This window comes from Megalobrama amblycephala, linkage group LG14, assembly GCF_018812025.1.
Source record: "Megalobrama amblycephala isolate DHTTF-2021 linkage group LG14, ASM1881202v1, whole genome shotgun sequence".
In the NCBI taxonomy this organism is placed as follows: Eukaryota; Metazoa; Chordata; class Actinopteri; order Cypriniformes; family Xenocyprididae; genus Megalobrama; species Megalobrama amblycephala.
Window position 1 is genome coordinate 274,965 of NC_063057.1, and position 15,036 is coordinate 290,000.

Genomic DNA, 15,036 nt, shown 5'->3' on the forward strand with positions numbered 1-15,036 from the left:
TATTATTTAATAGCTGACACTTTTTGAGCCAAAATTTCAACTTAGTATCAAATTGTCAAAATTTCAACTTTTTAATGGCATAAGTAAAGTTAAAATTACGACATAATGTCAAATTTAAGTTTTTGTCATAATTTAAAATTTAAGTCATAATTTCAATTTTTCATCTAAAAAGTTATAATTATGAGATGAAAAACTTGAAATTGTCAAAAAAATTCAAAATTATAACAAAGTAAATCTTAAGTATGAGATCAAAAAGTCAAAATATGATTTCTTCTATATAATCTTAGTTAATATAATTGTAACATTTTCTGATAATTATTAAAATCAAAAGTTGTCTGATATCTATTAATATTATTTAATAGCTGAGGTGAACTAAGTTAACTAACATGAACACAGATGAATAAATGCTGATACAGATGTTTTGCTGTTAGTTGATGCATTAATTAATGTAACGTGTTCCCAAATGATCCGCTTTTCCCTTTAAATTAAACGTGTTTTGACTCCACTGGCAGGATCGTGTTTTCAGCACAAACTCACTTGATTTTGATCAGGGAATGAATCTTGATTTCTGAGTGTTTCGATGTTTGTCGCTGCGGAGGAAGCCGGTGTTTTGCGGAGCAGAGACTCTGTGCCTCGTGTTTCCCAGCTCTCCGTGTGTTTTCTCTGGATGTTTTCCACGAGCCTCCGGCTGTTTATTTGTTCTTACGGCTGAACTGAAGGATTCTGTGAAACGCCAACACTGATATCAGCGCCTCAGATCGTGTTGACTGTACCGTCAGGATCATCAAACCATCATGGAATGTGTGTGTGTGTGTGTGTGTGTGTGTGTGTGTGTGTGTGTGTGTGTGTGTGTGTGATGGTATCAGGATCAGCGGCCTGAACAGACACATTTCTCCGGTTCTAGGATAGATTATGTCCACATGTTTTTCTTCTTCTGCTGCTGACTGTGGATTTCTGCCTTAATGACTGTGTTGATGAGATCAGAACACACGAGCATGTGTGTGTGTGTGTGTGTGTTGTCGGGTGTGTCGTGTTCATATAGAGGATAATTACACAACGGTCTGTCTGAGAATAGAAGCACCACAAACCCGTCGTCTGAATCCAGCAGCTCTCAGCTGACGCCCCAAACGCTTCAGATCTCACTAGCGTCACACTGACCGGCACTGACCACACGGACATCTGCACACATTCACACTCATTCATTCGTTTAGCAGACGCTTCAATCCAAAGAGACTTACAGAAGAGCAGCAGATGGTGTGTGTGTGTGTGTTGAGGAGAGAGAGAAACTGGAGCAGAAAACATCTGGAAAACTCGAACCCGAACCACATCAGCAGAAGATCAGAGACGCTTTCACCTGGAGAACACAGAAGATCAGCCCTGAATATTTGTTGTTGTTTTCAGCACAAACTCACTCTTCATTTCTCTTCTCCAGTAAATGACTGATTTAAGGATCTTTAGATGTTTGTGCTGGAGAACGATCAGGATGATCAGTGTCTCAGCGTGTGTTTCGTCTCGGAGCCCCGAGCGAAATCCTCCTGAAGGATTCACACTCACACACACACACTGACCTTTCCTCAGACGACGGCGGTTTCATTAACACACACACAGTCAGCAGGAAACCAGCTTTAATTCTGTCTGCATGAAATAAAGTGTGTTTCCTGCGCCGTGAGACGCTTTCAGAAAATGATGTTCTTCCTCAGTGTTTGAAGAACGTTTAGATGTTTGTGCTGGAACACTGAGGAGGAGATGTCCTGAAGGAGAAAAACATTCTTCAGTCGATGACATTATAAGTCTCCATTACAAAAGACTCGAGCGGCACAAATCCAGTAGAAATGAAGCTCTCGGACAGGAAATGGAGGATCAGCGAACAGGAAGACGCTGGAATATGAGTTAAAGATTCACTGAGTCATTTTGATTCTAATCATAAATACTTAAAGGTGCAATATGTAAGAATTTTGCAGTAAAATATCCAAAATCCACTAGGCCAGTGTTATATTTGAAGAGTTTGGTTCCAAAACGCAATAACTCCATTTTGATTATTTTGAGTAAAAAGGTGTTTTCTTTACCAAAAAATTGGCAAGATGAAAACCACTATTTTCTGTTTCAAACTTTCACATAGCATCTTTTGGATATAAAAACATAAAAAAATTCAAATCTACATTTTGATTTTAAAAAGTTTATTATAAAAACGTATTATTTTTCCCCCAAAATGCAATAAATCCATGACACTTTTTTTTTCAAAATGCAACTAATCCATCAGTATAAAAGTTATTTTTCAAATTGAAAATACACAACAAAGTAAGTTGATTCACATGTATGACAGAGTCTAAACTTTGCCAATATTTATCTTATATTCAGCCATTTTACTAAAAATACATTCAGCCGTCGCTCCAATGGTCATCTTGTTAATGTTATAAATTATTTGTCATTACCAATTAAAGAGTATCTTGCGCCACCGCACGGTTAAATAAACACATTTGCTGAGTACATTGGTATTAAAAACGGCTTTTAAAAAAGCCTTCAATGTTTACAGTGCGTGGAATGGTGCGCTGTGATTGGTTGAGAGAGGATATATCGCGTTTTGGAGAAAAAGGAGACTGGCGTTTGTCGTGTTTTGGAAAGAAAGGGAGGGAACATGACAGAATAACACGACGGATATCGCATTTTGCGCAAAATTAATAAATGACTTTTCAATACCAACCAGATACAATACTGATTTTGGCGGAAACTCAATTTTTTGAAAATGGCGTTTATCGTGTTTTGGAACCAAACTCTTCATTTTGTTCACTTGAGTACTTACAACATCCCAAATGTTTGCAACTATTTGTAAATCGTGAGAAAATTGCAATTTTAACGTGTGAGGAGTCGCCTGTCAATGGCGTCATACCCGCGTTACCCTCGGTTTCCGCTTTATTTTGTAGTAACCATGGAAACACCAAAGACGCTTTAATATTTACATGTTTTAATAGACAAGGGAACGTCTGTTTTGATATATTTATAGACAGAAATCTAATTATTGTTATATAGCTCAACACGTTTAGTCTTATTGTTTAAATCTAATTTTCTTGATGTTTTGCGATGCTTTACCATGCCTCAGAGAAAAACACTATTTTGTGAAGTAGCTAACATAGCATAATCAGATGCAGCTTTATTTTTAGTAACAGTAATACAGAATTTTCTCCATCATACAATACGTTTTAAAATGAATTTCATGCCATTTATCAACACAATCATCCAGTATTTAATATGATATTGTAAAATCGATCTATCTTACTGCAGTGTGTAACAGTGTCTCACAGCAGCCGCCGAGCGAACGCACAGAGTAACGTTATAACATCATTTTCAACACTCTCAAATGTATCTAATATGATAAACAGAGCTGCGTTACCTCATACTCATGACCGGAAAAGCGGAAGCGGCGCCGGCGACTGTGTCATAATAAAAGTCCCGCTGCTCGTGAGGCGTGTGTTGATCAATCGCTCCAGCTCCTCGTTCAGCTCCACAACACTCGCTCCTGCTCTGCTTCACACTACAGTAATGTTAATAATCACATCCATGAACATGTGTTCTTCCCGAGTCCTATCCCGATTATTTCCAGGTGAGGTGAAGATCACATGTCCCAAGATTCTGGGCTTAAACTTGGCGTCATCAAGCTACGCCTTTGTTTTGAATAGACCTCTAGCGACCTCTAGCGGACAGAAAATCTTACATATTGCACCTAGTATGTACTTGGCTGATGATGGGACTGATCAGACTGGCAAGGTTCTCTCAACGTTCTGAACAAACGTTCAAGTAACGTTAACAAGAACATTCAATGTTATCTGGTCTAATGTTCTCAAAACATTAACACAAAAATATTATTTATACTGAGAATGTTTCAGTTGGACGTTTTTAAATGTTTCAGAACGTTCAGAGAACATTCAAAAGTAACATTTATATAATGTTTGAAGAATGATGGAATGGAATGTTCCCTTAACGTTCATATAACCAAGAAACAACGTTTTAAAATGTTTTTGAAAAAAACAGCGTTTTGAACATTCAGAAATAACGTTTAGCAAAACATTCTTAGAATATATATATATATTTTCTATATAATTTCTTGTTTTCTTTTGATGTTGGGGTAAAATCTGACCTGATGCGATGATTGACAAACATAATAAAAATATATGAGAAGAAATGTGGCAAGAATCCATCACACACACACACACACACACACACACACTCTCGTCCGTCTCATCTTTCTCTTTGTGTTTACTAAGGCATTGCAGTTGCCATGGTGACCAAGGCCTTTCCTTGTTTTCAACTTCAACTTTGCATTTCTCTATGGTGACTGAGAAAAACCACACACACACACACACACACACACACACACACACACACACACACACACACACACACACACAGGCTCTTATCAGACACAAGGTTTCTGTGAATGACGCTCGAGAAGAATCTGAATCAGGAGCTGCAGTAAGTCTGAACGCTGAAACTCAAACAAAACCATGAAGCTTCAGATGAACATGACCTTTGACCTTTGAGATGAAAAACTACACTCATGAAAGATCTTGATGATTCACAAAAATGTATTAAATAGAAGCACATTTTAACATCTGTTGTTTGTAATAACTATAAGCTTCATGTTTTCTTCAGCGTGACGCTGTATGACGTCAGTCACGTGTTATTCTTCATCTGTGCGCTGCTGCCATCTAGTGGCTCAGAGGAGAACAACATCAACTCATGTTTGCTCATTATGTGCTTCATTATTGTGATCATAATGACATCTGAATAATCACAGATGAATCACGAGCTGCTTCATCATCATCTTCATCATCATCATCTCACCGAGTTACTCTGAGACTGAGGTGGAGGATGATAAAAAATTAAATATAATAAATGTTATGATGAAAATAAAACAAAATCAATCTGTCATGAGCTGTTTGTGAACTGAAACCATAATGTTGAATGAATAAAAATAATATTTTAAGAAACATCCCCATTTCCCAGAGAGCAATTAATGCACAATTACAGCAGTTCATATTAAACACGATTGTTTTAATAGCATTTCCGTTCATCAGAGACAGATTATAAAATATCAAATCAAAACAGAATTAAAAGAGTTTGTAACACATTGAGACACACAGAGAGAAACACAAACACTACAGGCGATCATGCCACATTTACCGCGGTAAATCAGAGAGGGTTCTGTGTTCATTCAGATCCGTGACATCATCAGAACGTGACAGAGTTTTTATTTTTTTATGGAAGTCAATTTCTGCCACATAAGAAAAGAAATCATAATTATGACATACTAAGTCAGAATTCACAGTCATAATTTTGACTTTTTTCTCACAATTATGTCTTTTACTTTATTTCATAACTATGACTTAATACATCATAATCATGACTGTCATAATTTCATAATTACTTTTTTCATAATTATAATTTCTCATTACTTAGTATCTCATAATTGTGACATAATTGACTTAGTATGTCACAGTCTCGACTTTGTTCTCATAATTATGACTTAGTATGTTATAATTATGACTGTCATAATTTTGACTTTTTCATTGCATTTCAACTTTTTTTCCCCATGTAATTATGACTTTGTCCCTTTTTATGTCATAATTAATAATTATCAAAGCATGATTTTTTCTTATGTGTCATAAATGGGCTTCCATAGATGTTGATTCACTGAGTGAAATGTAAATGAACTGGAGTCACGTCCTCTTTGTTTCTTATGATGATTTCATAGTTTCATCTGCTCTCATTCATACAGTAAGCTCTGATTATTGATTTCAGTTCCTCAGACGTAACATCTTTCACAATTCATGCAAATGTTCCTGACAACAACGACAACACTGAGCCAAAGATCTACAGGGAGGTTTGAAATGAATCAAAAGAATCATAAAAAAATGTCAGCATCACAAAGTCTCAAATACGTTTGATTAATATTTTGTCGGAGGCACGTCAGTCCACAGAGCTCGACGTGATGGACACGAGCGGAAGGAATCGCACACGAATCTGTACAGGAGAGTTTATGGCTTCGCTGCACTTCATTCTGAGAGAAAACAAAGCCAACGGCACATCAGAAAAACAGCAAATCAATTTTCACAGAAAGAGTTTGGTCCTTTTCAACAAACCCAACAGAAACATAAGCTTGAACACAACACTGTACAGTACTAATGTGAATATTAATTATGGACATAATCTCACTGATTCATTAATCAACTGAAAACTGAACCTAAATCTATGGAAGCCCTTTACCACCATATAATAATAAAAAAATCATGCTTTGATAAATCTTATTTAAGACAGTCGAAATTATGAGATAAAAAGTCAAAATTATGAGATAAAAAGTCAAACTTGAGATAAAAAATAAAAAATGACATACTAAGTTATGAGTTAAAAAGTTGAAAATGAGATAAAAAGTCAAAATTAGGACATACTAAGTCATAATTATGAGATAAAAAGTCGCAATTATGACATACTAAATTAAAATGTTAAATTATGAGATAAAATCAAATGATGGCATACTACATCATAATTATGAGATAAAAGGTCAAAATTGAGATTAAAAAATGACATACTAAGTCATAAATATGAGATAAAAAGTTGAAAATGAGATAAAAAGTCAAAATTATGAGATAGTATGTCCTAATTTTGACTTTTTATCTCATAATTTTGACTTTTTATCTCATATTTATGACTTAGTATGTCCTAATTTTGACTTTTTAACTCATAATTATGAGTTAAAAAGTTGAAACCATGAGATAAAAAGTCACAATACTAAATCATTATTTTAAATTATATAAAATCAAATTATGGCATACATATGAGATAAAAAGTCAAAATTATGAGATAAAAATTAAAAAAATGACATACTAAGTCATAATTATGAGTTAAAAAGTCAAAATTATGAGATGGAAATTAAAAAATGACATACTAAGTCATAATTATGAGTTAAAAAGTTGAAAACATAAAAAGTTTCAATTATGACATACTAAATCAAAATGTTAAATTATGAGATAAAATCAAATGATGGCATACTACATCATAATTATGAGATAAAAGGTGAAAATTATGACTTTCAGTCATGTCATATTTGACATTTTAAGTCACCAATTTTATTTTTAATATCATCATTATAACTTAGTATTCATAATTTCGACTTTTTATGTCATAATTTATGTTATGGTTAAAGAAAGCATGATTTTTTGGGCTTCCATAAACATCAGAATTTGACGTGTTCGGTTCGTTGAACTGATTTAAACAGTAGAGTGTTTTTTTCATTTCAGTGAATCAAGAATTCCAGGATTTTCTTCTCCTTCATTGCTTTATATGAAATGAAATGCACATTATTCATGCAGAGACGTGACGTCCAGAGAATAGAGTAGAAGAACAGACAGAAACTCAAGTTCGTAAAGGGAAGATTGATCGGAGGTGGAAGACGGAGCTCTATTCCTACACGGGAATATTGCTGCTCGATACACGTTTGCATCAGATCTGACGATGGCTTTAGACACGCTCGGACTGGAAGAGAGAGTGAATCTGCAGGAACGATTCACTCCGATTTGATTCACAGCGAATCACTGAACACAAATCAAACCATCACAGCGGCTCTCGACTCTTCTGACTCCTCATTATACAAGATTTGCTCCTTGTGTTCAACATAACTAGAAATAAATAAATTATAAAAATAAATATTTTTAAAAATCATAAACAAATAAATGATTTCATAAGATTCAAGAAGCTGAATGTTCTTCAGGATTCAATAATGAATTTATACGACTCTCCTGTTTGTTTCTAAAATTGTTAAATGTCCATTTTCAGCAGCTATAATAAATATTTTAGAGCTTGACACAGAAATGGAAATATATAGAAATTGATTTCAATTAATTTCCAAGAGCATCAGATGCATCCTGGTCCTTCAATAAATATGATTGTTGTTAAAGGAAAAAAATGTGAAACACAATGTCAGTTTTCATCTTGATTTTCAGCTTTTTTAAGTCATGTGGTGTTATTTTAGGTCATGTGGAGGCGCTCTCGTGGCCCCGCCCCCTGCTGGAGAGCCGCTGGTTCATCAGGTCTTAAAAACAAAACATCAAAGACTTTCGTTCACACACACGTTTGTCTGACGGCAGATTAACAAAGATGCGACACAACCGAATGAACTTTGACTTCTCAAACACACACAGACGTCAGACCAACACGAGTGTGTGTGTGTGTGTGTGTGTGTGTGTGTGTGTGTGTGTGTGTGTGTGTGTGTGTGTGTGTGTGTGTGTTAGTCAGAGAACAGGCTGGCGAAGGACTGGCGGAGGCTGCGGATGGTTTCTGCTTTGGCCTCGTCGTCCGTGACGTTTCCACGCAGCGTCTCGCTGAAGGTGTTGGTGAGCGACTGGGATTTACTGGAAGAAACAGCGACACACACCAGTTCAGAATCACTGATGACAGGAGCGGGAAATAAGGGATGCTGGGATGGGAAACAGATGGAGACTCTGGATCATTCATCAGCACAGATCTGAGATGACCAGAGCAGATGATGCGAGCGCTGTCAATCACGTGATGTTTACGAGTGAACTGATTTATAATGTGTGAAATGACCCGCCATCATTAAATGATCAGTTTAACTTGATTATTTCCAAATATTGGGTTTGATCTTTTCATCAGCTGGTTTTCCTTCAGTTTGCACAGGGTTGTGTTTCTTTCTGGAGCTGATCGACTGTAGCTCTCACTGATCTGAGCTCATGCGCCTCTTTTTTTGTTTTTAGGTGACATTTTTTCAGCTAAACATGGAGAGACGTTAATGAGCGCACACAAACACACACGATGAGGGTCTTACTTGAGCTGCGCAGGTTGTTTCTGTGAGCCGGCGCCGCTGGAGGGAATCGGACCGGGCTGGAAGGCCTGACTGGGCGAGGTAGTGGCAGATCGGGCGCGCTGGGGCGACGCTTGACCCGACTCAGACGAGCGAGGACCACCTACACACACACCTGATGATCAGCTACATCAAATCAGCGCTTTATACACTACTGTGTGGAATAATGATTTATTTCCTGTACGAATGTGTGCTGCACCTGGAGCTCGTCTCGGCTGAGTCGTCTGCGGTCCGGGTTGAGTCTACACAAACACACACAGATGAGTTCAACTCCACAGATTCATCCTCAGGTCAGGTTAAAGCGGTGCGGTACCTTAGTGCACGTCTGCGGTGTGGTGACGCCCAGCAGAGCCAACGCCATCTTACTCATGACCAGATCACAGATCAGCTGACGGTCCTCTTCCACGTGCTCACCAATCAGAGGCATCGAGCTGTCCATCACCTGACCATCACACACACACACACACACACACACACACACACACACTTCAAGTTCAACTAAACAAAAATGAGAAATGTTGCCTTGGCAACTAGCTGAAATAAAATATGTTTTTAAGTAAATATTATTATTTTTCACAGCTATAATAAAGGCTGCAGTGCTGATCTGTGTCCACTGGGAGGCGCTAGTGTCACGCCGAATGGCCTGTTGCTTCTGCTACTGTTTTGAGAGGAATGATTCAAAAACATCCTCATGTGACTGACAGAATGTGTGTCCAGGATGAACTCTAGTACAGTTCAAAGTTTGATTCTCATTTAAAATCATTTAAAGTATAATCCGGTTTGAGATTTCTGGAACTTCAAGTGTTCGAATGAATCATTTACTCAGAGGAATGTGGGTGAAGCTCATGACATCATCAGTGAAGTGTATCTAATCGAGTGATGATGATGTCATGCTGCTGTTAATGAAACACAATCAGGAGACTCTTATTATACAACACAACAGCTGTAACGACAACTTTTTAATTTACAGAAACTAGGAGTGTCTAAATAATAAAACTTTTACATTTTTTTATAATAATTATTTTAAAATTATATATACATCACTTTTATCATTCGAATAATTCAATTTTAAGCATCTGAACACTAGTTAACTGCTGGTTTAAGTGTCTGAACACTAGTTAACTGCCGGTTTAAGCGTCTGAACACTAGTTAACTGCAGGTTTAAGCGTCTGAACACTAGTTAACTACTGGTTTAGGTGTCTGAACACTAGTTAACTACTGGTTTAAGTGTCTGAACACTAGTTAACTGCAGGTTTAGGTGTCTGAACACTAGTTAACTGCAGGTTTAAGCGTCTGAACACTAGTTAACTGCTGCTTTAAGTGTCTTAACACAGTTAACTGCAGGTTTAAGTGTCTGAACACTAGTTAACTACTGGTTTAAGTGTCTGAACACTAGTTAACTGCCGGTTTAAGCGTCTGAACACTAGTTAACTGCAGGTTTAAGCGTCTGAACACTAGTTAACTGCAGGTTTAAGCGTCTGAACACTAGTTAACTGCTGCTTTAAGTGTCTTAACACAGTTAACTGCTGGTTTAAGTGTCTGAACACTAGTTTAAGCATCTGAACACTAGTTAACTGCAGGTTTAAGTGTCTGAACACTAGTTAACTGCAGGTTTAAGTGTCTGAACACTAGTTTAAGCATCTGAACACTAGTTAACTGCAGGTTTAAGTGTCTTAACACAGTTAACTGCTGGTTTAAGTGTCTGAACACTAGTTAACTGCAGGTTTAGGTGTCTGAACACTAGTTAACTGCAGGTTTAAGTGTCTGAACACTAGTTAACTGCAGGTTTAGGTGTCTGAACACTAGTTAACTGCAGGTTTAAGTGTCTGAACACTAGTTAACTACTGGTTTAAGCGTCTGAACACTAGTTACCTGCCGGTTTAAGCGTCTGAACACTAGTTAACTGCAGGTTTAAGCGTCTGAACACTAGTTAACTGCAGGTTTAAGCGTCTGAACACTAGTTAACTGCTGCTTTAAGTGTCTTAACACAGTTAACTGCTGGTTTAAGTGTCTGAACACTAGTTAACTGCTGCTTTAAGTGTCTTAACACAGTTAACTGCTGGTTTAAGTGTCTGAACACTAGTTAACTGCAGGTTTAAGCGTCTGAACACTAGTTAACTGCAGGTTTAAGCGTCTGAACACTAGTTAACTGCCGGTTTAAGCGTCTGAACACTAGTTAACTGCAGGTTTAAGCGTCTGAACGCTAGTTAACTGCAGGTTTAAGCGTCTGAACGCTAGTTAACTGCTGGTTTAAGTGTCTGAACACTAGTTAACTGCAGGTTTAGGTGTCTGAACACTAGTTAACTGCTGGTTTAAGCGTCTGAACACTAGTTAACTGCCGGTTTAAGCGTCTGAACACTAGTTAACTGCAGGTTTAAGCGTCTGAACGCTAGTTAACTGCAGGTTTAAGCGTCTGAACGCTAGTTAACTGCTGGTTTAAGTGTCTGAACACTAGTTAACTGCAGGTTTAGGTGTCTGAACACTAGTTAACTGCTGGTTTAAGTGTCTGAACGCTAGTTAACTGCTGGTTTAAGTGTCTGAACACTAGTTAACTGCAGGTTTAGGTGTCTGAACACTAGTTAACTGCAGGTTTAAGTGTCTGAACACTAGTTTAAGCATCTGAACACTAGTTAACTGCAGGTTTAAGTGTCTTAACACAGTTAACTGCTGGTTTAAGTGTCTGAACACTAGTTAACTGCAGGTTTAGGTGTCTGAACACTAGTTAACTGCAGGTTTAGGTGTCTGAACACTAGTTAACTACTGGTTTAAGTGTCTGAACACTAGTTAACTGCAGGTTTAGGTGTCTGAACACTAGTTAACTGCAGGTTTAAGCGTCTGAACACTAGTTAACTGCTGCTTTAAGTGTCTTAACACAGTTAACTGCAGGTTTAAGTGTCTGAACACTAGTTAACTACTGGTTTAAGTGTCTGAACACTAGTTAACTGCCGGTTTAAGCGTCTGAACACTAGTTAACTGCAGGTTTAAGCGTCTGAACACTAGTTAACTGCAGGTTTAAGCGTCTGAACACTAGTTAACTGCTGCTTTAAGTGTCTTAACACAGTTAACTGCTGGTTTAAGTGTCTGAACACTAGTTTAAGCATCTGAACACTAGTTAACTGCAGGTTTAAGTGTCTGAACACTAGTTAACTGCAGGTTTAAGTGTCTGAACACTAGTTTAAGCATCTGAACACTAGTTAACTGCAGGTTTAAGTGTCTTAACACAGTTAACTGCTGGTTTAAGTGTCTGAACACTAGTTAACTGCAGGTTTAGGTGTCTGAACACTAGTTAACTGCAGGTTTAAGTGTCTGAACACTAGTTAACTACTGGTTTAAGCGTCTGAACACTAGTTACCTGCCGGTTTAAGCGTCTGAACACTAGTTAACTGCAGGTTTAAGCGTCTGAACACTAGTTAACTGCAGGTTTAAGCGTCTGAACACTAGTTAACTGCTGCTTTAAGTGTCTTAACACAGTTAACTGCTGGTTTAAGTGTCTGAACACTAGTTAACTGCTGCTTTAAGTGTCTTAACACAGTTAACTGCTGGTTTAAGTGTCTGAACACTAGTTAACTGCAGGTTTAAGCGTCTGAACACTAGTTAACTGCAGGTTTAAGCGTCTGAACACTAGTTAACTGCCGGTTTAAGCGTCTGAACACTAGTTAACTGCAGGTTTAAGCGTCTGAACGCTAGTTAACTGCAGGTTTAAGCGTCTGAACGCTAGTTAACTGCTGGTTTAAGCGTCTGAACACTAGTTAACTGCAGGTTTAAGTGTCTGAACACTAGTTTAAGCATCTGAACACTAGTTAACTGCAGGTTTAAGTGTCTTAACACAGTTAACTGCTGGTTTAAGTGTCTGAACACTAGTTAACTGCTGCTTTAAGTGTCTTAACACAGTTAACTGCTGGTTTAAGTGTCTGAACACTAGTTAACTGCCGGTTTAAGCGTCTGAACACTAGTTAACTGCTGGTTTAAGCGTCTGAACACTAGTTAACTGCAGGTTTAAGCGTCTGAACACTAGTTAACTGCAGGTTTAAGTGTCTGAACGCTAGTTAACTGCTGGTTTAAGCGTCTGAACACTAGTTAACTGCAGGTTTAAGTGTCTGAACGCTAGTTAACTGCTGGTTTAAGCGTCTGAACACTAGTTAACTGCAGGTTTAAGCGTCTGAACACTAGTTTAAGCATCTGAACACTAGTTAACTGCAGGTTTAAGTGTCTGAACGCTAGTTAACTGCTGGTTTAAGCGTCTGAACGCTAGTTAACTGCTGGTTTAAGCGTCTGAACACTAGTTAACTGCAGGTTTAAGTGTCTGAACGCTAGTTAACTGCTGGTTTAAGCGTCTGAATACTAGTTAACTGCAGGTTTAAGTGTCTGAACGCTAGTTTAAGCATCTGAACACTAGTTAACTGCAGGTTTAAGTGTCTGAACGCTAGTTAACTGCTGGTTTAAGTGTCTGAACACTAGTTAACTGCAGGTTTAAGTGTCTGAACGCTAGTTAACTGCTGGTTTAAGCGTCTGAACACTAGTTAACTGCAGGTTTAAGTGTCTGAACGCTAGTTTAAGCATCTGAACACTAGTTAACTGCAGGTTTAAGTGTCTGAACGCTAGTTAACTGCTGGTTTAAGTGTCTGAACACTAGTTAACTGCAGGTTTAAGTGTCTGAACGCTAGTTAACTGCTGGTTTAAGCATCTGAACACTAGTTAACTGCAGGTTTAAGCGTCTGAACACTAGTTTAAGCATCTGAACACTAGTTAACTGCAGGTTTAAGTGTCTGAACACTAGTTAACTGCTGGTTTAAGCGTCTGAACACTAGTTAACTGCAGGTTTAAGCGTCTGAACGCTAGTTAACTGCTGGTTTAAGCGTCTGAACACTAGTTTACTGCTGGTTTGGAGTAAGAGCATTTGATCTCAGCCTCCAACTCATTTTTTAACAATATTTAGCTTGTTTTGTCTTATTTTAAGTCATTTTCAGTCATCTCGAGGCCTGAACAGCAACAGATCTCCACACGGATGTAATGAGAATCATGGGAAAGAGCAAACCTCTATGATATAGTCCTTGCCGTCTTTGCCGTGGACGGCTTTTACAGCGCAGATGTCCAAACCCCCGAACATCTCCGCACACGAGTCCACCCACACACGATACCTACAGACACAGAACATGATGATCTGAGCGTCAAACACCTGCTGGGATCAGTGTGACGTGTTTGAGTGGCACCTGTCCGTCATGGCGATCTGCTCCAGCATGGCTGAACCCGTGTTGGCCTTCCAGTTTCCAGAGATGGACGTCCTCCTGAAACACACACACTTCATGCTTTCAGAATGTTTATTATTTGTGCTGGAAAACACATTACTAAAATATGTGATGGGTAAAAAGGCATTAAAAAAAATGTCTCCGGACACATGACATCACATCTGTGCAGTGCCACACCACCGGCGGCTCTGCTTTTACCCACAAACCCCAGCGCAGCAGCAGGTTCTCACATGTACGCTTTGTAGTTGCTGCCGATCTTCTGGATGCGGATGTCGTACTTGGAGTCCACGAAGGGTTCGGCCGTGGCGTAGGTTTTAGCGATCGCCACCACACTAGTGATGTCCTGGAAGTCATTCGCCGTCTCCACCTTTATCTGCCGAAACACAAAATATAAGCACCTTTCATTTCATTCATACTATATTACCTGCAAGTACAGTGTTTTAAAACGATACACTTCTTTTCACTTCAGCCTCACATGACAATAGAGTACAAATGTATTCTACTATCGTTTTCTTAGAAAACCGCTGGTTAACTTTAAACTGACCCGTGGCCCACAGCTCACTGATAAACTTCTGGAGGCACTTCCTGCGCTTCAGGAAATCACTAACAATGACAAGACATGAACATGAACCTGTGACCCTGTGACTGTGCTAGCGATGAGTCACAATGACTGTCAGCAAATAGTTCATTAGTGAGGTTGAATAATTAGTTTGTTTTTTCTTATGAATATTTATTAGTGTTTTTAATGATCTTTCAGAAATCATTCTACACTACCATTCAAAATTTGTGATTAAAAGTGACAGTAAAGACATTTATCATGTTACAAAAGATTTCTATTTCAAATAAATGCTGTTCTTTTGAACTTTCACTTCATCGAGGGGGAGTGATGAGATGAGACGGTGGTTGTGAAACGTCATT

At 38.1% G+C, this 15,036-nt stretch overlaps 1 protein-coding gene and 1 long non-coding RNA gene across 12 annotated transcripts in view; one reads left to right on the forward strand and one right to left on the reverse strand.

Annotated features, from left to right (window-relative positions):
• Positions 1 to 5,028: 5,028 nt before the first annotated feature.
• Positions 5,029 to 15,036, reverse strand: part of syn3 (synapsin III) — a 51,042-nt gene continuing 41,034 nt past the window's right edge. For 3 of the 6 annotated variants that reach the window (XM_048157076.1, XM_048157077.1, XM_048157078.1), the window contains exons 8-14: positions 14,349 to 14,491; positions 14,083 to 14,157; positions 13,908 to 14,010; positions 9,186 to 9,314; positions 9,072 to 9,114; positions 8,837 to 8,975; positions 6,952 to 8,467 (exon numbers count right to left, since the gene is read on the reverse strand). In XM_048157076.1, the coding sequence (XP_048013033.1) occupies positions 8,179 to 8,467; positions 8,837 to 8,975; positions 9,072 to 9,114; positions 9,186 to 9,314; positions 13,908 to 14,010; positions 14,083 to 14,157; positions 14,349 to 14,491 (921 nt within the window). In that variant the 3' untranslated portion in view covers positions 6,952 to 8,178. Of the gene's footprint in view, positions 6,056 to 6,951; positions 8,468 to 8,836; positions 8,976 to 9,071; positions 9,115 to 9,185; positions 9,315 to 13,907; positions 14,011 to 14,082; positions 14,158 to 14,348; positions 14,492 to 15,036 lie in introns of those variants that run through there. The other 3 variants (XM_048157080.1, XM_048157081.1, XM_048157079.1) reach the window with 3 other exon arrangements.
• LOC125246171 overlaps positions 9,682 to 15,036 on the forward strand; it is a 31,262-nt gene continuing 25,907 nt past the window's right edge. The window contains exon 1 of one of the 6 annotated variants that reach the window (XR_007179760.1): positions 9,682 to 10,093. This is a non-coding gene — a long non-coding RNA (uncharacterized LOC125246171). Of the gene's footprint in view, positions 10,094 to 10,210; positions 10,248 to 10,484; positions 10,720 to 11,292; positions 11,636 to 11,756; positions 11,790 to 12,168; positions 12,200 to 15,036 lie in introns of those variants that run through there. The other 5 variants (XR_007179765.1, XR_007179763.1, XR_007179762.1 and 2 more) reach the window with 5 other exon arrangements.